Source organism: Pleurodeles waltl, chromosome 5 (genome assembly GCF_031143425.1).
Source record: "Pleurodeles waltl isolate 20211129_DDA chromosome 5, aPleWal1.hap1.20221129, whole genome shotgun sequence".
NCBI lineage: Eukaryota > Metazoa > Chordata > Amphibia > Caudata > Salamandridae > Pleurodeles > Pleurodeles waltl.
In genome coordinates this window covers 1,074,773,366-1,074,797,433 of record NC_090444.1, presented here as the reverse complement: position 1 = coordinate 1,074,797,433, position 24,068 = coordinate 1,074,773,366, and the positions used below count along the sequence as shown (strand labels likewise).

The window sequence follows — 24,068 nt, the reverse complement described above, 5'->3', positions numbered from 1 at the left end:
TAATGACTGCAGAATAGTGAAGCAGATAGATGTGACTTGACTAGTGTGAGAGGAAAGAGTTGGCTGTCAAACATTGTGTCCAAACTTTTTTTGCAAAATCCAGCACCAGTAGCTAGACAGAAAGCAATAGTACAATACGTACAACTATAAGTATTCTTTTAATTTCAAATTGTCAAAATAAATCAGACATTCTCTAAGAGACATTCATTTGAGGAACACATTCTATGAGGCATTCCGTTCCTGCGGTTCTCTTCATCATTTCAATCAGCAAAGCTCTTGCCACACACCTACTCCCCATATGGACAACTACGGTCAATGCCTCTCTCAAACAAGGCCTCTTCCCAGAACGATTAAAAATGGGTCAAATCACTCTGCTCTTGAAAAAACAACCTCTTGATCCTAAGAACCTGAACAGCTACCGCCAAGACTCCACACTCCCATTTTTAGGCAAAGCCATTGAAGGTTACTTAACGTCCCAACTAGCCTCACACATTTGAACAAACAACCTCATTGACACCCTTTACTCAGGTTTCTCCAGGGCCACATTACAGAAACTGCAATCAAATTTTTGATGACTCCCTTAGAATCCACGACTCCAGCATTTCCTGTCTCCTAGATGTATCCGCTGCATTCGACACTGCCAACTATCTTATTCTCCTTTGTGTTCTTGAACTATGCCGAGGATGTGGAGGCACTGTCCTCAAATGGTTCTCCTCTTACCTATCCAATTGTTCCCAAATTGTGAAAACGGGCAACTCGTTCTCAAGACCAGTCAGCGTTCACTAAGGGGTCCCTCAAGGTTTGATCCTCTCCCCAACCCTCTTTAACCTCCCCGTGTGATCCTCAAAAACTCTGAGATTCTCTTTCACATCTGCGTCAACGACACTCAAATACACTTGAAAAAATAATCTCCGGAAGACATTGCCCTGCTTTCAAATACTCTCTTAAAGATTCAAAAATAGATGTCCCGCCACCATTTAAAACTCAAACCAACGAAAACTGAATTTCTTTTGATCTCACCTTGAAATCAAAAACCCCAGTACAAGAATAGATGGCCAACTTTCCTGCCCTGGATTGCTGCACCACTAATGTCCATAGTGCCAGATCACTCAGCATCATCCTTGATAACTGTCTCAATCTTCACAGTTATATATCAGCCATGGTCAAAAGAGCACGGCACCAACATAGGCAGCTTTGGGGTATCAGACAATTGATTCCGGAACAAGACCTCAAAACAGTTGTGAGGCCCCTCGTTCTCTCCAGACTAGACAATGGAATTGCCCTTCTCTCAAGCATTCTCAAAGCTCATCTAGGCCCACTGAGAGCAATACTACATGCTGCAACACGCTTCATCTTACGTCTCAAGAAATTTGACCACATTTCCCCTACCCAGCCTCCAAAGGCTCCCCATTGAAGCATGGGCCCAATTCAAAATCACTTACATTACCCACAGAGCACTGCACTTCTCCGCACCCTCCTATCTAAACTAGAAAATCTCTGGAGCAAATGGGGGTTCCAGAAATGCCCAGTCCCTTCTCCTGGAGTACCCCACTTTCAGCCGAGAACGATACATGAACCAGCCTTTCTGTTGTACAGGGAGTGCAGAATTATTAGGCAAGTTGTATTTTTGAGGATTAATTTTATTATTGAACAACAACCATGTTCTCAATGAACCCAAAAAAACTCATTAATATCAAAGCTGAATATTTTTGGAAGTAGTTTTTAGTTTGTTTTTAGTTTTAGCTATGTTAGGGGGATATCTGTGTGTGCAGGTGACTATTACTGTGCATAATTATTAGGCAACTTAACCAAAAAAAATATATACCCATTTCAATTATTTATTATTACCAGTGAAACCAATATAACATCTCAACATTCACAAATATACATTTCTGACATTCAAAAACAAAACAAAAACAAATCAGTGACCAATATAGCCACCTTTCTTTGCAAGGACACTCAAAAGCCTGCCATCCATGGATTCTGTCAGTGTTTTGATCTGTTCACCATCAACATTGCGTGCAGCAGCAACCACAGTCTCCCAGACACTGTTCAGAGAGGTGTACTGTTTTCCCTCCTTGTAAATCTCACATTTGATGATGGACCACAGGTTCTCAATGGGGTTCAGATCAGGTGAACAAGGAGGCCATGTCATTAGATTTCCTTCTTTTATACCCTTTCTTGCCAGCCACGCTGTGGAGTACTTGGACGCGTGTGATGGAGCATTGTCCTGCATGAAAATCATGTTTTTCTTGAAGGATGCAGACTTCTTCCTGTACCACTGCTTGAAGAAGGTGTCTTTCAGGAACTGGCAGTAGGACTGGGAGTTGAGCTTGACTCCATCCTCAACCCGAAAAGGCCCCACAAGCTCATCTTTGATGATACCAGCCCAAACCAGTACTCCACCTCCACCTTGCTGGCGTCTGAGTCGGACTGGAGCTCTCTGCCCTTTACCAATCCAGCCACGGGCCCATCCATCTGGCCCATCAAGACTCACTCTCATTTCATCAGTCCATAAAACCTTATAAAAATCAGTCTTGAGATATTTCTTGGCCCAGTCTTGACGTTTCAGCTTGTGTGTCTTGTTCAGTGGTGGTCGTCTTTCAGCCTTTCTTACCTTGGCCATGTCTCTGAGTATTGCACACCTTGTGCTTTTGGGCACTCCAGTGATGTTGCAGCTCTGAAATATGGCCAAACTGGTGGCAAGTGGCATCGTGGCAGCTGCACGCTTGACTTTTCTCAGTTCATGGGCAGTTATTTTGCGCCTTGGTTTTTCCACACGCTTCTTGCGACCCTGTTGACTATTTTGAATGAAACGCTTGATTGTTCGATGATCACGCTTCAGAAGCTTTGCAATTTTAAGAGTGCTGCATCCCTCTGCAAGATATCTAACTATTTTTGACTTTTCTGAGCCTGTCAAGTCCTTCTTTTGACCCATTTTGCCAAAGGAAAGGAAGTTGCCTAATAATTATGCACACCTGATATAGGGTGTTGATGTCATTAGACCACACCCCTTCTCATTACAGAGATGCACATCACCTAATATGCTTAATTGGTAGTAGGCTTTCGAGCCTATACAGCTTGGAGTAAGTCAACATGCATAAAGAGGATGATGTGGTCAAAATACTCATTTGCCTAATAATTCTGCACTCCCTGTAGTGCCACTAGAATGTGGAACTCTCTGCCTCCCTCACCCAGGGCAACAACTGCCTAGCAACCTTCAAAAAGAACCTCAAGCTCCTCCTATTTAACAGACATCTTGATTAATTTCACCCTCAACCAGACCTAAATCCTCTCTCCTTCTGGCCCTAATCTGCATTAGTTATTATATGATCCAACCATCTAAATCGATGCTTTAATAGTGTATGTGCTAACCCAATTGTTTTATCTGTCTCTTGAGGCAACTAACTCCTGTACACAGCCATCACTGTAAACCTCGAGTTTGCTGTAACTCTTAAAGCGCTCTGATGCTCTCGTACCATGCCCGCGCTATATAAAATCACAAAAATAAAATTTGTGAGTCACCGACACCACGCCAGTTCGACGAATATTACAAAATTGAAAGATTGGAAAGGGAAAAAAAGAATTCGATAAGGCCAAACGTAAAAACGCATATCTAGACACTATTGACTAAGTAAACAGGGTTTGCTGGTACTTGATGACGACCCCTCCTCCCTCCTTTCAATAACACCCTCCACAACCGAAAAGCTGCAAACCAAGTACACAGAAGCGCGTCTCGGTACTATATATCAGCAAGCTGGAGGTGCACCATCACGTGACTCGCGGAGACCCTCCCCCATCAGAAGGCGGAGCACCTTACCAAAAAGTGAGAACAAAAAAACACACACAGAGCAGCGGCTCTGAAACTGGAATGTGTATCGGCCCGCTGGAGAACGCGCGTGCATGCCATTGGTCGCTGGGGCAGTTAGGGGAGGGAGATCGGGTAGAGGAAGGAAGAGCGCGAGCGGACGTGCGCGCGCATGAGCCAAGCGGCGCTTTCTGGTGTCCCCGAGACAGCAGAGCGACAGAACTGAGTCCCGAAGAATACTTTGTGACGCCTCGACCGTTAGCAGGCGTCTCTGAGGCAGGCTCAACGTGATAGTGACCGTTAACGATAGCACGTAGGGGGCTAGGGCTGTGGGAGCCACCTAACGTACAGAAACATCACAAAGTACAGACACTACCCTTGTGTTCCTCAGAATAACTGTTTACTTGCCACTCTGCTCGTTGAGATCCTGAGGAAATAAAAACAGCAAAAAAAAAGTATTGGCATGTGACACTTCCCTCCCCCCACGGACCGACCCATCACCTCGTGCTCGGACAGGGAGTGTGATTTAGAGTCGCTTAAGGGGAAAGAGAAAGAAAGGGGAGGGGAGCTACGAGAGAAGGAGGGAGGGGAAAGGGAGGTGGCGAGGGAAGAGGAGGCTCAGCCCACCCCCTACCTCTCCTCGCTCTCTGATTAACGGCCGCCTCCTTCTCCGCCTTCCTCGGATCCCTCGCCGCCTCCAGTGAAGCCAAGTCCGAGCACACCGAGCAGCGACACCCGCAGCAACAGCAGCACCCCGGTCAGGAGATAACGTACCCGCAGCCGTAAACGCTAAGCACCGCGGACTCCCAGACTCGCCGGAACCACGCACTGAGAACCAGGGAGCGCCGGGCAGGAGGGGGGCCGTGAGCCGTCCGCGAGAGGAGCCGCCGCCGGACCAGGCTCCGCTCCCCGCAGCCGCCTTTCTCACGCCGGGGCCCCACACAACCGGCACCACGCAGACCCCGGGGCTGCAATCGATGTACTCTCTTTTTTTCCCGGTGAGGAGCTGATCGCCGTTAACCCCCGCCCCGCGAGATAGAACCCGCTCCCGCCAGGGGTGCCTGGGATTTTTGTCCTTAAAGTTTTTTTCCTTCGTCCCGATACCCGTGCTTTGCATTTATTTTTTAATATATTTTTGTCTCCCCACCTTCCCCACCCCCTAACCCCCCTCCCCCTTCCTGTGTATTTGGGCAGCTTGTGTTATAAGTGTTTTTTTGTTTTTCCCTTTTTGGCCTGGAATATGGTGGGGGAAATGGAAACGAAGGAGAAGCCGAAGCCGACGCCGGACTATCTCATGCAGCTGATGAACGACAAGAAGCTAATGAGCAGCCTGCCCAACTTCTGCGGGATCTTCAACCACCTGGAGCGGCTGCTGGACGAAGGTACGGCCCGGGGAGCGGGCCCTGGTGTGTGTGTGTGAGAGACTGTGCCTTGGTGCAGGGAGCAGGAGGAGCCCCCGGCACGCCAGACAGTGCCAGGGGAGCCTCGGGCAAGGGCTGGATGCCCAGGAATGTGGCTACAGAGGCAGCCGGGACCCCTCCCCCTTGTGCTCACAGCTCTGCTGTAACTTGCTTATCTGATTTGTTCTCCTAAGAGCGAGTGCCCCCGTTCCTCGCCGTGCCCTTCTGCAGTGACACTGATCACCTTCGCTTTTCATATTACCATTTGTAACTGTATATAACTTATTTGACGTCTTATTTTGCCTCACCTAGTGTTGTTGTTTTTTTTGTTTTTTTTCTTTTTCTTTTAAAAGAGAGATTGGGAGTTCTCTTACTCTTTGTAGCAACCACTTGATCCCAGGCGGGACTCTTTTCCGTGCCCTCACATGTCCAGTTTCACTCCTAAGCTGCTGTCATAGCAGCTGCCTATCGATGACTTTTAATGTCCCCCTTTATTGGTCATATTTTATGACAGTAGCACTTTTTACCTCGTAGCGTGGCAATGGGGAACCGAGTTTGCTTTGTTTATGATTTATCGACGTGGTCGGGGGGTATTTTGAGTGGAAGAAGGAACACCCCCCCCCCCCCCCCCCCCCCGTTAAAAAAAACGGGGTTCTCCAGTTTCATCGATCCATTTTGTTCACCCGCGTACAACGTCACTACCGTTTCCTCCTTCTGTTTATGGGTGAAAGGTTCTTGGGATTTGGTGGGTGACACCCCCCAATTCCCCGACACACACCCAGTGAAGTGCGTTAGCGGACAATGCCTTAAAACGGTGCTGATAATGCTGCACCCGTAATATTTTACAAGGAAATCGGGAGAGAACATGCTGGCCGGTCTTATTTTCCTCCCTCTGCCTTGTGTTCTCTAGGGTTGTGGAATTTCAGGGTGCAGTGTTCTAATTCTCTAGAGCAGCGCGGACCCCAAAACCTCCGTTGTACCCCCTGCGGACCCGCTGTATGTACACGGCCGCCGGCTGCTAAGGGAAGCCAGGCCATCGGAAATGGCCATTTTTGTTTCCCAAACAAGGCACCCTTCCTCTCGCAGGGATCAAGGGCTGCTAACCTCACCGGTGAGGCGGAGACATTCACGGAAAGAGAGGCTAAAATCGGACATGCACCGAGGGCTGCCGGTAGACGGGGTCAGTAGAATGCCAGGGTGTCGCGGCAAACTGCGCACTCACGGATGGTGCTGTGCTCGGAGTGCAAAAGAGGAACCATTTTGTCAGCCACTGGCCATTGACGAGCAAGTTAGGCTGTCTCTCCACGGGACATGCAGCGAGACCTGCTAACTCCTATAGAAATTAAGGTTCTTACACTAACCTCGCCCCTAAATAACTCACTGCCCTGTATTTAACTGCACCTCTTAAAATGTTTTTATTTTATTTTATATATAATTGTGACCACTGTCCCATTATAATGACCCATGTCACATTCTGAAAAATTTGTCGGGGGCGGGAGAGATCGCCCGCCCCCTAGTAGGCCTCAGCTGCTGCCTGCCCCTCTCTGCCTCCTGCTTCTCTTGAAGTTGGGCGGGGCTCTGGGGAGACACAAAACTTTCTGGAATGTGGAAAAAATGCTGCTCTTGGGAGCGTCTGCTACACTCTCTCGGAGCTTGAGCTGGACACTAAGGGGCGCCCGCCAGCTCTGTGTGAGCACCCAGCTGTCTTTACACCTCAGCCCACGGAGCCTGCAAACAAGCCCAGAAATCTGCAACTCCTTGTGTGTCCTCGCCCTCCCAGTGCTTTGCCATCTGGGAAAAAAGCTTGTCTTTAGTTGTGTGCAAACGAGTGCTGCCACTCTTACAAGTCGTCGTCTTGTGGGCTAAATGTGCTTTTCATACAAAGTAAACAACCGCCTTCGTCACCGCCCCCATACCACAGTCGGTTTCTGTCATATAAAGCCATCTCTTAATACATTGTTTACTGTTGTCACCACTGCCATTGTTTATAAACAGCGTGACATGTTTCCAATAAAGTGCATGAGGCTCCTTCAGTCTTAATATTGTTATAGTCTTGTTGTCCAATTGATCTGGAGGGAATTGTGTGTTTTTCCACCCGGCAAGCAACCAAGTTCAACAAAACCCATATATTTCTGCATGGGTAATGTATCGACTTCTAGCTTTGATATGCTCATCGAGGCTACTTGGTGAAATAATACCCATGCTGGATGTGTATATCGATGATCGACTGAACAGAACGCATCCCTATGCCTTCAGATAACTCTGTATAAATATTAGACCCCTTACAGCCCCCATTTACGTTTAGGAAAGAGCTACCTTATGTTTACAGATAGCTTCAAGGCATCTGAACGGACTCGGTCAATTTAAATCTAAATTGTATTTTTTTTTGTTTTTATCTAATCCAGGGCATTCTTGAGTTGTTGGTTACGTTTACAGTTGTTTAATTGCTGCAGGCATTATGGCACTGCTGGCATCCTAGATTTCAATTTTCATTGAAAACCCCAGACTTCGAACCAGGCCGAACATGTGATTGTGGGTATTTTAATTCCCTTACATATTCTTTTATACTATTGGAGCCTGTAATATATGTGCAATGTAGTGACCAGGATGTCAAATTGTTTTTAGCAAGCCTCTGCAAACGGACAGGAAGAGGGTCTTTCCGGAGCGTGGGATACACTGCCTTTCCTGCCATTGTTTAAGTGAAATGTTTTGCGTTTGGGATTGTCTCCGAGCCGTGCACTGTTGTGCTCTTTGTGTGCTTCCGCTCTTTTTATTTTATTTTTGTAGAGGTGTTTTTTTTTTTTTTTTTTTTTTTTTGCTGTCACACAACTACCTGAGGTGAAGCTTTTGGATTTAACCCTTATTAGGTCTTAATGTTCCGAATATGTGATGCTTACTATGGAATTCAGCTGTAGCGTGCTTGGGCGAAACAAGTGTGTTTATGGACTTGCTCTGTATTGAGCAGATGTGGAAGTCCTGGTGTCATTTCACAACGGAATTGAGAGGACGTGGAGATGCCCTGCACCTTCTGAGAGAGGCAGTCCGAGTCCCATGCAATTTGTGTGTGCATGAATCTGACAATAACATATGCTGTCAAACTGCTAGCATTTGATCAGATCTGTGACAAATGGGTCGGTGGCAGAGGTCAGCGTGCTTTTTCGATGCACAGTTGGCGAGACGTTTTGTTATTGCATTACCTTTATGGCCTTAATATTCAGGGGGAAGGAAGTCGAACCGTTTACCATCTCGTGTGTACTTTTCGTTAACTGTACTGGTGTTTCCTCGTGTTCGTTTTGTCCATGCCCCACCTTGTAGAATAATAAACAGCTCCCTTAACATATTTATGTTAAGGGTACTTGATAACCGTATGTAGTGCGTACTCCTCACACAACCCAAAGGTATTTTTTGTGCATTTATGTACTGAATTGGAAGTTATTCGAACATGTTTCAGACTAGAGCTTTATGCTAGTAGACTCTGTCTTCAGCAGCAGCTATGGTTGAGAATGCAGACCTGTATACTTGCTATAACGGCTTCATGCCTCATTTTCCTTGCTGTGACATGGCCTTACAAAGACATACCTTTTATAAATGTTAACACCCTGCATATGAAATCGTGAATCGGTGCAGATTCTTGTCACGTTAATGTGAACATTTTTTATTTTTATTGAATCATCAATTTTGTACTCTGCGAGCATGTTTTAAACGGTGTCTATTCCCTGCTATGGAAAGGTAACATGGTTTTTGGAGTAAGCGCATGAATGGACGATGAGTTGGGTATGGGGGGGTTAAATCAAGCCAGCCAGTTTGATGAGAGTTTGAAGTAACTGGGCGTGACTATATGGCTTATGAAATACAATTGACAGAGAATTACATGATTGACTCCCAGCTTCCACGCATCAGTATCCACTTGGGTGGGCAAAAAAATGCAATAGACTTAGTTGGGTCTTAAAGTGAATTAGATGTTTGTGCAGTTATAACTAGCATGTGTATGGCATGGCCAAGGTATAGAACTCTGGGGTGTATTGAATGGCATTTCGGGACATACTGCACACAATAGATCAGTGCCCACCATGTTCCAGTTCGTTTGGGGTTTTTTCTATGTGCTATATTGCTTATACAATACAAATGATATTTTTTGACAACCTTCTGCCTGCTGGTGACATTAATAATTAAGTGACAGTAATAGTTAATTAATGTGGTTCCCTGTTGAATGCAGTTTTAATAGTGTCGCTGAAATTTCCCACTTGCACTACTGCCAAACTCACTTTTGAGTGTGCCTTCAGTCTTCTTAATCTACGCTTTATTTGTGAGAACAATCAAGTGAGACATTGTGGTAATGGCTAGTGTTTTTAGAGCTGTATTCCGAAATTGTATATAGAGTTTGTCCCACAGCACTGGCTTTGGAAAGTGCTGGCTATGTAGCGCCTGATAAAAAGAGCCCCGATCCTTGGTGGAAGCCACGGCTAGCCTCTTCGTAGCAACCACTGCTCTTTCCTCGTGTTATAGTGAATGCTTTGGAATTCCCTTAACGGTATTGATAAATCCCCTCAAGTCCTGTGGCTTCCGTCTAAAGCATGAGAAGCGTAAATGGAGTCGGACACCTTTTTGTTTGTATTGTACCTTGATATGTGGTATTCCAAACTGGCCATCAGTTCATTTCTTCTTTCTGCTCATTGTTGGAACTGGCTTAGATTTACATCTTGTCGTATCAGGCATTTTGAAGTCCTCTAGAAGGCACGTTGGTCATGTCTGCTGCTGTACACACCATGGCATACGTTTTAAAGACCGCTGTCACTTTTTCTGTAGACATGTAATTCCTGATCAACTGTGCATAATATCCAGGGATCTCTTATCCAAGGGGTTCTGTGGACACTGTACAATGTCCAGATTGTTCTTTCGGTCCATGATAGAAGTGCCCTGGCTTCTGGCTAAATCTTTACAGTGGTTTGTGCTGTTTGAGGGAGAGTTCTTCGCTGATGTCCCAGTCTCAGTTGTTAGAGCTAGTCCGTACAAAACAATGTATGTATTCCATTTTGTAGGGGGTTTCTGAGGTAGTTGCTCAGAAGCGTTGTTAAGTGATGCAATGTCTATAAAGGTGCTTTACGCGAAAAACAATATACGCCTGTAGCTTAAGCACGAAAAAAAAACCTTACACAGTTCGAAATATATATTTTTATCTAGGTCTTCTTAGGAAATGTGTTTATTTTTTATTTTTTTTATATGTATTTATTTTTAGTCGCGTCCCAATTCTAAATTAGACTGTTCTGGAGTTTTTATGATGCAACACTTCATAAACGCTATGGGTTTCCAAATGTGTGAAGCATAAGAAAATTGGGACTTGAATTTCTAAGAGATTTCCTTGGCAGCTCTCCTTGTCTACGAAAGATTCCAGATGGGCCTGGGAGTGGACAGTTAGCAATGTGCAAGCATAAATATGGACATTTGGCTATTTTTGTTAACATTTACAAAAAGTTGATTTGGGCGCGTTGAAAGTCGTCCGTTACGGACTAGAAACTGTTGTACAGTACTGTCTGATCAGGTTCACAAAAAAAGTTTTGCACCTTGTCTTTATGCAATGAAAGCTGCAAAGAGCAAGATTTCTGTATACTTTGTTTATGGATGGTTCAGTGACTGAACAATGCCAACCTGCATCATGCCCTAAACAAATCTGTCTTTTTTTTTTATTTTATTTATTTTTTCTAAAAAGAAAAACTAAAGTGAAACATGATTCTCCTTTAAGCTGTAACTTATTTTCCTGTGTCGCCTTTCAAAAATCTGTTTGGGCGTTATTTGGCTGCGTGGAATTGCATTTGGGTTGTTTCCTTTTCAATGCGTCATAAGTTTAATGAATTACTTTGTTCCCTAAGTAACATGCAAGCGTGTAGCCTGCTTGAAGGCATAACGGCCTAGGGGTTCTCGACCTTTTTAATTACTGCTTTGAAACTAGAGCACTTTTTTATCCCCTTTAAGAATTTGTTGTATCGGGCGTCAGTGAATTGTTGCTAATTGGCCTTCTCGTTAAATGCAGATGGGTTGAGTTTGCTGTGGCTGTCAGGAGCACCCCGGGCCCCGCTAACGACCAGGCTGTCCTGACAGCTCTGCCTGACTGAAGACCAGCAGGAGCCTGTCGCAATGCTTCTCTGGTGGCGGGGAAGCAGCGGCCTTCCCAAGGAGAGCGCACAGTAATGAAACGCCCTTGCTCACTGACCCGTAGCTTTATTGAAGCACAATTCAAAAGTTTCTCATCGTGGTCCGGAGTAGGTGCCAAAAAAAGAAATCCTCTTTGTACCTTTTTTAAATGTCCAGTCGAGTCTGGGCCTCGCAGTATTTTGACAGGACAGCAGCTCCCATCCGAATGGAGCCGCTTTTGGTCTCATTCACTCAAACCCATTTGAGGAGGTTGGGTACTTTTTCCCCCGAAATGAGTTTCTTTGTTGTGCCTAGTTTTCAGAGGTTCTGTCAGTCGACCCAGGCTTGCTGCGAGGCGGCACTCTGATTGGGAGTAGGTGCTATAACAATATCGTGTCAAATACCGCCCCCAAACACACACCTTACAGCGAGACGCTGTAGACTGTAACATAACCTGACCCTCGCACTTTTCATGACTTCTTCGAGACCTTCTGTACGACAGTTGCCGTTGTGTACAATATACCCGTCTCCTCCTCATACTCTATACAGTTAGGTATGTTTTTCTTTCTGGAAGCTGTGCGCTGTGAAAGTTGCTTGCTCACGTGTTAGAATTCTGTCGGCCTGATTTATGAAGTATTGCGCTGAACCGGCTTTGCTTTTCAGTTTTAATATAAATCTGTATGAAGGGCAGTAACAAATGGCCTTTATATGCATCCTCAGAAATGAGCAGTGCTCAACGGAAGGCTATGTTGACGGGGCAGCCGAATGTCCGTGCTTGGTACGAACACGCCCCCCTAATGTGCACTGACAGCGCCTGCCCACCTCAACGCATGGCATCTCCTAGTGCCAATCGCACACACGCAGTGCCTTTGTACGTTTTTTCTCGGCAGCTTTTCTTAATAGATCGCGAGCATTTTAAGTTTGACAGCTCCCCCTACAGAACGATTGTCACCATTGGCCACCATGCACGTCGATGCTTAGCATGCTTTTTGCAGCACTTTGGTAGGAAAGCCTCAAGCCTTCCATGCCAGGGGCTTATTCATACAGCAAGGAAGGCTGTTTAAATACGTAGTTGAAGATGACAGGATTATATTCTTTCATTGAAAGGCATCTGCTCTTGAAAAAATAACGTGGACGAGGAACCATTCTCCTAGTTTAAAGAAACGGACGCGCGTGGCAACTTTCGTTACTGCTTAAGCTATCAATTGTTAAAATCGAGGGCTCCGTCTGCTCACTATGTGCAACTTCCTGCGGACTACTTTATTAAAAACCAAGTCGAAGCACACATGTGCTCCATGGTTAGTTGTGGACTCTTCTCGTTAAGTTGTATTAGAAGACCAGTTACTCTTAAATACTTCCAGCCTCCTACTTTTCCTCCTCCGCATGTTGTCGCAAAACCAGGCGCATCGATTAATTTGAATGTGCAGTACAGCATATTCAGCATTATTTTATGTATCTGTAGGGCGACTAGTAAATTTACTTCGTAGCTGATTTCTTGAGCAGACTTGTTCTTTGGTTGCCCTCCCTCTTGTAGGCTTTGCTGTTTTTGTCAATGGCTTTCATCTCGCCCTTCATACACCCAGCACTGTTCGGTTCTATTTTTTTGTGGCTACCACTTTACTTTTCTTCCAGGTATGTTGTCCGTGACCTGCAGCACATTATGTGCACACTATTTTTTATGGCAGGGCTTGGCATAGTCACTTGAATCGAAGGTTGGGCCTCAGTGGACGTTTGACCTTTAAGTTGACACTGGGGACTACAAGCTCGCTAATTACAAATTCCTCAATTTACTTTATTTTTGAGTTGTGCCAGATTATGATTGGCCCGGTTAATTCCAATATCTGTGGTAAACCCTGATATATGCCATATCAGAATTATGGCTTTTGCTTCAAGCACCACACCCTAACAGTTTTCTCCCGGGTAATTTCAGCAGGTTAATCCTCGCAATACGTCACTGGTAGGAGCAGATGCTTAGTAGGTAGCAGGACATTTGGGCTTAGGTGCCGAAAGCACCAAAAAGAATCAAATATGCTATTTTTTTTTCAGACAGGACTCATAATTGGTGCTGTTGATTGAACTCGATTTGTTCGGTGTCTGATTAAATTGGGTGCGATAAATAATGCCCCCTCCGTTGGGCCAGATGTTATCCGGGCCTTCGAAGGCTCCTTCTAGTGATTGAGTCTTTCCTTAGTTTGCCCACTGTCGCCAATTGCCTGAAAAAATGTAAAAGTAGCTAGCGTTTTCTTTCAAAATATCACTGTGGTTGTGAAAATCGAACGTATCCTCGTGTTATTAATGTCATTCTTTGTATAGCATGTCTCTAATTTTACTCGGATGTTTTGCTTTTATTTATTGTCTTTGAACCTGTGGTTGCAAGGACTTGCCCTTTTTGGCCCCGAGTAGTTTATCATGGGTTGTCAGTCATAAATGGCTGCTGTCCTGTAGATAAACGATCAATTTATTGAGGGTTAAGCCTTTCCTTTATCTGCGAACATTTAGCGTTTCTTTCTGGTCACCGTCTATTTTACTGGCTTATGTATTTTTTTTTCTCTCACAGTCTGACCTTTGCAGGCCTAAAACCAAATGTTAGTTTGGGCTTAGTGCAATCCATTGGAAAGTTCAGCTCTTCATTTTCATCGTCTGTTGCACACAGCGTTATTAAAGTCGGCAAAATTGCTTTCTGGTGCCTACAGTAGATATTTGTAGCTTGTTGAAGGTCTCGGAAATAATCCGGCCTTTTTTTCATAATAATAGGCTGTGACAGACTTTGAATGCAGCTCGCACTTAGCTGTGATGTGGCAGGGGTATCACCTATTGATTTACTCCTGAATGAATCTAAAATGTTATTGACTCTCTGCCTGATATTATCCCGGTATTGACTGTCAGTACGCAGCATCCTGGAAGTGGCCTGCAGTACAGGGTGCGAGCGTTCTTTAGCAGAGTTCTGTGAGGAAAAACAGTTTGGAATGGGAGACATTTCATGGGCTCTTAAATAATTGTTTATGGAAGAACTGTTTTTGCTGACCTGCCCAGAATACCCTCTCTGAAGCTGCTATACTTCACATAGTAAACCTGCCACTCGTGCGTCTGTAACTTCCTTAGCAGTACTACACTCCCTCTTAGCTGAAACGTACATCACAGTAAATGCTTCTGGGTAAGATCAGGGTTGTATTAAGTCTCGAGCATTTGCTCAATTGCCTAACGTTAGTTGGAGAATGAAGGCTGCACCAATACTCGCCTACCATTTATGTGCCAAAATGCCAATATTGTTGTATATGTTAGTTTTGACCCAATACTTTTTTTTTTCTGTTGCATTTCCAATTCTTGCCACACGCAGTGCTATTGGTCCTCTTTCACTTCCCAAAACCTCTTAACGTTGCTGCCCTCCCAGCCACATCTCCTATTTCTGTGGTTATTTTAAGACTCTGTGTGGTATAGCAACCTGGCATGTGGAAAGAAGGCACACGTGCAAAGTCTGTCTGTTCAGGTGCAAACCTATTGTGTACTACAAGGAAACCCCTCCTGAACTCGCTTATTAAAGCATGTTTTCCTTGCTTTTTAAAATTTTAGTTGAGGTTTTTTTTTTTTTAATTCATTTTCTTATTTTGCCTTTTTACTATACCGCCGTGCATTGGGTATAATGTTTATAAGCCTAAATGCCTATTTTTTCACTTGAAGCAGGGTCCTATGAATATTCTTGCAGGGTTTGATTTACCACCCACACAAGGCCTTGGTGACAGTTACTTCAGATTGTCAGAGGGCTAATGCGATTGCATCTTCAAGGTGTCGCATATTTCCAGTTCCTCATTAGTATGCTGGCCTGCTTCTTGGAGCCAAAGGACAGAACCCATGCTATTTAGATAATGGGGTGCATAAACCACTAGTGCCTATTGATTTACTAACTATTTTGGTTCATAACTATTCATGAGGAAGCCGGTTGGTTCCAAGTGGCAGGTTTAATGCACACTGGTAGTGCAGAGTTTTAATATTGTTAAGTGTCTGGAGTCAGAAGGTAAAGTTGCGTCAGCCTGAGATTAACATGGGATGAATAGCCAAGCAATTTATCAGGCAGGCAGCCCTGGTGAGTGTTGGCGCGAAGGCTGCCGGTGATAAATGAGCACGAGGTGGGCGCGCAGGTAGGTGGCTGCTGCAGCCCACTGCTAAGGCCAGGCCCTTGAAGGGTGGCAGCTGATGTTTAGGTGCGTGGTGGCTAATTACTTGAGGCTCTGCAGTCATGTGCTCGACTGAGTAGAAATGAAACCTGTCCCGTGTTGCGCATTAAACACTGTAGCGGCTAACACTTTAACTTGCCGGATGGACAGAGGAGATCGCTGCAAATCATTTTAACCTAGCCAGTCAAAACTGACCTCGTTGATGTCTGAAGTAATGGTGACCTTTCTGCTAGAGAATGTGTAGCGTAATAGAGATGGATGTACTTTGCTGGTCCTCAACTAATCTACTGGGTATATGACAAAGTTTCATTAATCAGGGAGCAGCATGCTTGTGCACCTACATCCAGGCACTTCATGGTTTAATTTCAAATGGTTGAAGCCTAGGGAAGTTGTTTTATACTACAATGTAGTATCAAGTCTGTTTTTTTTTTTATACATAGTTCATACATCTCCTAGGTTTTGTACCAATTATGAATTCCTCTTCTGTTCCTCCACCTCCTCTTTTTGTTTAACGTATATTGCTTTCCTTGTTTGTGATATGGGGAATCTTCCAGGCACTCATCACCTTTCTTGCTACTTTAGACATCTTTTTTTTTCTTATGGAATGGATACGTGCACCTATGGCTAACGCAGTGCGTAAACGTCTGTGCTGTATTCCTTGCTTTCGTTAATTCATTTTCACCCTCCCTGATGGTGCTAGCTATGTAGTAAGATGGAGATGTAGTATAGTGGCTTAACACGTTGACTTCCAGCATACAGTTCTATGGCTGTTGTACAACATCTTAGTTTCTTGTAATTTTTGGCGCACCTATTGGATTGGCAAGTTGTGTTTTAACTTAATATTATTGGTTTTCAGTAAACCCGCATTTACTTTTGAAGGTGAAATGTGAGCCTTGGATATTGAAGTGTCAATGCTGCTGCGTGGTACCTTTTTGCCCTTGTGCAAATAAATCCATATGGACAGTTCTGTCTCTGACCTCTCCCTAAATTCAAATACCAGCGAGGTCTAAATGGTGTAGAATTTTTATAAAATATTTACTTGACCACTGGACAGGATTCGTCATATATTTTAATCTCCTCTAAAAGAACCCATTTGTCTTTTTGGTGTCCTGCACTGAGGTGAAAATAATGGCAGTGCTCTCATGATATCAGAGCCCTATTATATCCTCTCGATTATGCCAGGATTCAAATCAGGGTTTGGATCTTAGCAATGCTGTAATTAGCCAATTTTGTACATATCTACATGCATTGTGCTGAATGTAGGGGGAAGTAGTAGTTATGGGGTTGACAGCCCATTCAGTCTGTTCTCACCTACAAACTTGCATGTTAAAGGGTTTTCAGCAACTCTTTTCAAATCTCTCAGCAAAATCTTCTCTTCGAATCTCTTGGCATAGTAGTAATGATTGGATATTTGCTCCTGACAAGGGCAGAAGTAAAAAAAAAAATCTGGGGTTTGGGGGGGGGGGGAAGCTTTGTAGGGGTAATTAAACTTACTGGCTCGGCTGTGTTTTTTTTTTTTATAACATGAGCTAGTTTCAACATGCATATTTGCTAATGTGAAAGTGCGATTTACTAACTTTTTCCAGGCCTGCCTACTTTTGTAATTTCTTGAGAAAGTTATAAAGTAGTACTAATCAACTAACACATTCACACATACATTAGTTCCTTCAGTGCCAGGGACTCCTATGGCAATGTGTACTTTTTTAGAACAAAAAAGTATTTGTTCTTGTAATATATATATTAGTTGTTTTATTGGTGAGGATCTGGCATCTCACCCAACAATAACGTTTGCAAAAACCATATCAAAGCAAAACTTACTCTGACAAGACCATAATGCTGGTAACCAATGCAAGACCTATTGGCTTAGACAGTCTGTTTATTTTCATGTGTTTTATAATCTTGCCGAAATTGCACTGATTTGCCATGATTCATCTTTTGTTTGGAAAGGTTTACTAAATGGTGATTAAAAAAATAGAATTAAAATTGCACAATTGTTTTTTGCACAATAGTTAAAACATTTTTCTTTTAGTTGCATATTATTTTGTGTACATTTTATCCTCATCCTTGCTTACTTGCTTTTGCGAGTATATGCATCTAATCGGAGACGATTCTGGGAGCATCATAAGTAGCTCAACAATTTTAAACTTTGCAAACATGTATGCACACCTTTTTATAATGCATTCACTGTCAGTAATGAGAGCCTAGCTGGACCCTTCCATTTGAGTGCTCACCCTAATAATAGAGGCTCTGCATTATGGACTGTATATAGAAGTTTGAACAGCCTGCACCTATGGATACGAATCTTACCTTAGCTGTAGATAAATATGGCTACAAACCTTACCTTAGCTGTCCACAATTCTCTGTCACAGATCCATAATGTACTCTCAGTTGGCAGCCAAACAGGTTGTCTTGGAGTTTCTCATTGGTGGGGCAGAACTCCTATAGATTTTGGTTAATAAGTATCTTCGAAGATGCGTTTTGAAATTCATTATTTCTTGTCTTGCTGATTTCAAAACGACATACATTTGTGAATGGCATGTTAACTGCTACTTGCAATTATCCTGAAAGCCATCGCTTGTTGCTGAAAACTGATATTGGAAATAACAATGTATGCTTTTTGGTTGTGAGGGCAGAAAATGACTTCATGAGCACTTCAGGCTCTTATGCGGCATTAGGTTTGGCCCGATCTAGGCTTGAAGTTTGTAGAAGGTAACTTTTTATAGTCCTAAAAAGCCTTTCTTTGCATAGAGGAATGTCTTTGTGAAAGAGGGCCATCAAATGGAACAGGGTCTGTGTAGTCTACAGAACGTGTCAGGATTTCTTAGCTCATTGCTCCCCCTCCTTCTGCGCTTACCTCCGCATATGCTTTTCTTCAGTTTTGTGCCTTTTGCTGTTTCAGATCCAGAATATTGCACTCTTTTCGTTCCTTTCCCTGCCTTTGTCCACAGTGATTTACATTGTAGCCTCATGTAAGCTTGAATCTCATCAGTTAGTGAAACGGTCATATTTCATCACTTGTCACATTTTGTTTTCATCGCTATTGATGGGCTCCTTTTTTTTTTTTTTTTTTTTTTTTCTGACCCTTTCCCGAACACAAGTGGATCATTCAGAGACCTGCAGTGAATGTAAAATGAGCTACAAATGGTGGTGCCCCCAGGTTTCACATTGTTGCTCGGGTGTAAATAGCACTTCAACTATAGTTTTTCCCTGCCCATTTATATACTTCCAGGTCCTATCAAATGTTGTGTGTTTAAATTTGAAAGCAAAATCACATAATTATTTCCCATTCTGACCTAGAAAACTCCTGTCTATTATCAAATGCTAACTCTGTTTTCCTCAGGTAGTTATCTAATGGAACTATAAGCACGCAAGTTTTCACACACCCCAGTAGTATACGTATTTGGTATTGTCTCAAGTTGAGAAATTGATCAATAATCGCCACAAGTTGAACAGGCATTGGCAATGACAAAAGGTCTGGCTTTGAAGTAATGTTGTATGGTAGTTTGAAACATTACAAGTAGGTAATATGGGAATGGATATTGATTTCTGTGGAAGCACAGACCCGTAAAATAATATTGGTGTGGGTTGCACTGTTAAGACAGACCTAAAAATCACTGTAGGTCAATGACCGTGCTGCAGCCAGAGAAAACCAACAAAATGGTTTATTTATCTAAGATACTTTAATAACATTACACTTTTGTGTATGCCCATGAAGAGTTCAAGTCGGGCAGCTTGATAAATAAACAAAATGATTAACTGTGTGGAGGACAGGTACTTTATTTGTGGAAGCACGCAACTTCTGTCCAATCAAAACGTGTACTCCATGTTCCCTACATGAAGGCGGAGCACAGACCTCACAAATAGACCACAATGTGATCCAGTGAAAGCTTTCCAGTCAAAGTGCACGCCTAACTTTTAAAGTGGGGTGTTCATCAGATTGTGGACTGCTTTCTGTAGGAATTTGTCACCTCTGTGACTGCCTGTCCCACTCTACTCCAGCAATGGCTAGATTGGGTTTCTGTCTGATGTACAACAGAGATGTGGTGGAAATTGGGTGGTCGAAGCCCAATGTCTGGCTGTGTCATGGAGATACAGATCATTTTGGCAAATAGGTATCTTCAGTGATTTACTTAGTCTAGTCGTTTCAGCCCGATGGAGGAGCCCTTGATGCATCCTACATTGAACAGCAGATAGAGTACATTTCTTATGAGAGTAAGCTGCATGTCGTTTTGGTCTTCAGTAGTTTAGTGATTTTTTTTTTTTTTTTAAACTGGTCTTCTATACTATTATGTGCGTAAAGTACTTCTTGCAGAAGTAATCAAATCTGGCCAGGGGAACCTTTGTTCAGTTTAGTTGCATAGCATTTCGTTAGTCGCAGAGGTTAATGAAAGGATAAAAGTGCTAATGACTCTTGGCTCTAATCCAAGACCCGAGGCCTGCTGGTTTTGCCTAGCTCTGCAAAGGCTGATGCACACATTATCCTTTTGTCAGAAGAGGTGGGATTGTGGAAAGCATATTCCATGCTGTGATGGAAGTTTAGATCATCTAGCTAATGTATATTTCAGATGAAACCTCTTGCCTGTTCATATATTTATATATATATATATATATATATATATATATATATATATATAGTAATTGATGGCCACGTAGCTGCTGCCAAACTCTGCTTTTTACAGCCTAGTTTGCACTGAAGAACAGTGATACTTTATTAGAAGGTTTAAAAAATATAAATATATATTGGCGTTTTACCGCAAACAGTTGCCTAGCATGTAGTGCACAGTTGTTCACAATGTAGGTGTTTGTTTTCCATTCAGTATCTGGGGTCTCATACATGAAATATTTCACGGCGTGTGACAAGCACTGTAAAAACGTATTATGAGCACACCGTACTTTACATTAGCACATTTAAGTAGCAACAACAATAGTGCTATAAACTCAGTATTAATTCAATGCCCCCCCCCCCCCCCCCCCCTAAATCTTGCTCGGTCCAACACGCACCAAAGCATAGATCTGTTAAGGATACTTTCCTTGGAAGTTGTTTCCTGATTGTCACATTTTCTGTGTTATTTTGAGTTAGTATACGTGCTTGTCTATGGACAATGCACAGATTTTAAAACACAGCTCCTCTTTCCTTTCCAAGATTGCAGGGGCAGTTCTCAACCTTTGACCCCATGCATGATTGCATCAGTAGTACATTTTAAAGTACTAATGAGCGAGGTCAGCAAGCTTGGGGATGGCCCGTTTTGTAGTCTGTTATAAGCATAGGAGTCTCCACCCCCAGTTGTATAGACACAAGTGTACCTGTATTTGCCAGGTATGATGTACCCTTAAATTATTTTCCTTAATTCGTGGATATGACATGTTTGTGAATTCTAGAGGTATAGTCTGACTTAATTCCCTTCTTTTACACGGTCTAAATACGACGAGTGTATTTAAATAGTCACACACCTAAACAATTCCATCAAGCCTTGCTATTGCCATTTGTTTAATTGACAACTTGAGCCTCCACGTTTAAATTGGTGTTCGGGCCCATTGTTTGCCGTACCTTGCATGCAACAAGCTCTGAAACCTGTTAGATCCACAAAGGTAGTGTGGGTGATTAACAAAAGCATTTATGAGTACAGGAAGTAGTAGTAGAGGAGTACTCTTCTTACATGTGTTGGAAATCTGCCAGGATATGTCAAACTCCCTATAAGTAAAGTGCAGAAAGGACACCCTCCTTTCCAGTTGTAGTAATTATGAATACTCACTGAAAATTGCAATCTCGGATTTTATTTGAGGTGAATTTAGAAAAGGCTTGTAAGTATATACAGGGAGTGCAGAATTATTAGGCAAGTTGTATTTTTGAGGATTAATTTTATTATTGAACAACAACCATGTTCTCAATGAACCCAAAAAACTCATTAATATCAAAGCTGAATATTTTTGGAAGTAGTTTTTAGTTTGTTTTTAGTTTTAGCTATGTTAGGGGGATATCTGTGTGTGCAGGTGACTATTACTGTGCATAATTATTAGGCAACTTAACAAAAAACAAATATATACCCATTTCAATTATTTATTATTACCAGTGAAACCAATATAACATCTCAACATTCACAAATATACATTTCTGACATTCAAAAACAAAAGAAAAACAAATCAGTGACCAATATAGCCACCTTTCTTTGCAAGGACACTCAAAAGCCTGCCATCCATGGATTCTGTCAGTGTTTTGATCTGTTCACCATCAACATTGCGTGCAGCAGCAACCACAGCCTCCCAGACACTGTTCAGAGAGGTGTACTGTTTTCCCTCCTTGTAAATCTCACATTTGATGATGGACCACAGGTTCTCAATGGGGTTCAGATCAGGTGAACAAGGAGGCCATGTCATTAGATTTCCTTCTTTTATACCCTTTCTTGCCAGCCACGCTGTAGAGTACTTGGACGCGTGTGATGGAGCATTGTCCTGCATGAAAATCATGTTTTTCTTGAAGGATGCAGACTTCTTCCTGTACCACTGCTTGAAGAAGGTGTCTTCCAGGAACTGGCAGTAGGACTGGGAGTTGAGCTTGACTCCATCCTCAACCCGAAAAGGCCCCACAAGCTCATCTTTGATGATACCAGCCCAAACCAGTACTCCACCTCCACCTTGCTGGCGTCTGAGTCGGACTGGAGCTCTCTGCCCTTTACCAATCCAGCCACGGGCCCATCCATCTGGCCCATCAAGACTCACTCTCATTTCATCAGTCCATAAAACCTTATAAAAATCAGTCTTGAGATATTTCTTGGCCCAGTCTTGACGTTTCAGCTTGTGTGTCTTGTTCAGTGGTGGTCGTCTTTCAGCCTTTCTTACCTTGGCCATGTCTCTGAGTATTGCACACCTTGTGCATTTGTGCACTCCAGTGATGTTGCAGCTCTGAAATATGGCCAAACTGGTGGCAAGTGGCATCGTGGCAGCTGCACGCTTGACTTTTCTCAGTTCATGGGCAGTTATTTTGCGCCTTGGTTTTTCCACACGCTTCTTGCGACCCTGTTGACTATTTTGAATGAAACACTTGATTGTTCGATGATCACGCTTCAGAAGCTTTGCAATTTTAAGAGTGCTGCATCCCTCTGGAAGATATCTCACTATTTTTGACTTTTCTGAGCCTGTCCAGTCCTTCTTTTGACCCATTTTGCCAAAGGAAAGGAAGTTGCCTAATAATTATGCACACCTGATATACGGTGCTGATGTCATTAGACCACACCCCTTCTCATTACAGAGATGCACATCACCTAATATGCTTAATTGGTAGTAGGCTTTCGAGCCTATACAGCTTGGAGTAAGACAACATGCATAAAGAGGATGATGTGGTCAAAATACTCATTTGCCTAATAATTCTGCACTCCCTGTACAAAGTATTACAGGAGTACTTGTACCTACTCTTGCGTGCCTTTCTGATCTCTCGTTGTCCTTATTAGTATAGCGATCATGCCTTTGTTAAACACCAACCTTCTGAACAAAGAGATTGAATGTTTTCTTTTTACTTGAGGCAGTAAACCGCATTGTCCACAAACACCTGTAAACTATCCTAAATACTGCCTGGACAAGGTCTTCAGCCCTAACCGTTTTGGTCTATCGCTTGCAAGGTTACGCACGGTAGATTGGCATGAGTTATTCTTTCGTTACTCACAATAGCGGGTACATTTCAGTCGTTTTGGAGGTTTACTTCGAACCAGAACTTTAAAGGGCATTTTACTATATTATTCGAAGGAACTCGGTTTTCTATTATTTGTAAAGAACATTAACTTACCAATACACGAAAACACTTTTTATGGTGGTGTGGTGGATGCTCAACTACTGTGCTCTGCCTGCCTATAACACCCATGCCCAACCCTCTCCACCGCCCCCCCTTCCCACCAAGCATCACATTCTGTGACTGTTCCTTTGCTTTGCTCACTAGGCCCTGGAAATCTCTTGCATGCCATTTTTTGTTTTTCTTTTCATGTAGGCACTTTGAGAACATGTTTTTGCTCTTGGTCTTGGCAAGCTCATTGAATAGTTTTAAGTTTTATTTTTTCAAATAATGGGCTTCTTTTTTGGTCCTTCTGTGGTGTGCCCACACTTCGGCTAGGATATTGGTATGCTCACTTTGCCCACTTAGTAGTTTTTCATCAATAAGGGTTAGAAAAGTGTTTTCTAACATCTTGCGATGTATAATGGTGACAGAGCAACATGAACACGTTTTTGTGAGGGGTCGTCAGACTTGCTCTTCTCACACTTTTTCAAACGTCAAGCATAACGGCTATGGGTGGGTTTATGAAAAGGCTAACGCGATCAGATTTGCTGTTCATTCCAAATTGATTCTTGGACACCTATGAGCCCATATGGCTCCTTATTGCAAAACATCTCAAACTACCTGTTGGTTTTAGGGCAAACAGCAAAAAATGGTGTATTCTGAGATGAGTGCTATCTTCGTACCAAGTTTGATGCAATTGTGGTATATGGCTTTTTGCTATAGGCTTGAGCTTATGGGATTTAAAGTGTTGGAAATGTTATTTATTTTCAGGTTAATCTCAAATAAAATTGTGTAGA

At 43.1% G+C, this 24,068-nt stretch overlaps 1 protein-coding gene across 13 annotated transcripts in view; it reads left to right on the top strand.

Moving 5' to 3' along the window:
• Nucleotides 1-4,514: 4,514 nt before the first annotated feature.
• The window catches only part of QKI (QKI, KH domain containing RNA binding), a 252,890-nt gene continuing 233,336 nt past the window's right edge, over nt 4,515-24,068 (top strand). For 12 of the 13 annotated variants that reach the window (XM_069235290.1, XM_069235288.1, XM_069235286.1 and 9 more), the window contains exons 1-2: nt 4,643-4,807; nt 5,041-5,190. In XM_069235290.1, the coding sequence (XP_069091391.1) occupies nt 4,786-4,807; nt 5,041-5,190 (172 nt within the window). In that variant the 5' untranslated portion in view covers nt 4,643-4,785. Of the gene's footprint in view, nt 4,808-5,040; nt 5,191-24,068 lie in introns of all 13 variants that reach the window. The other variant, XM_069235295.1, reaches the window with a different exon arrangement.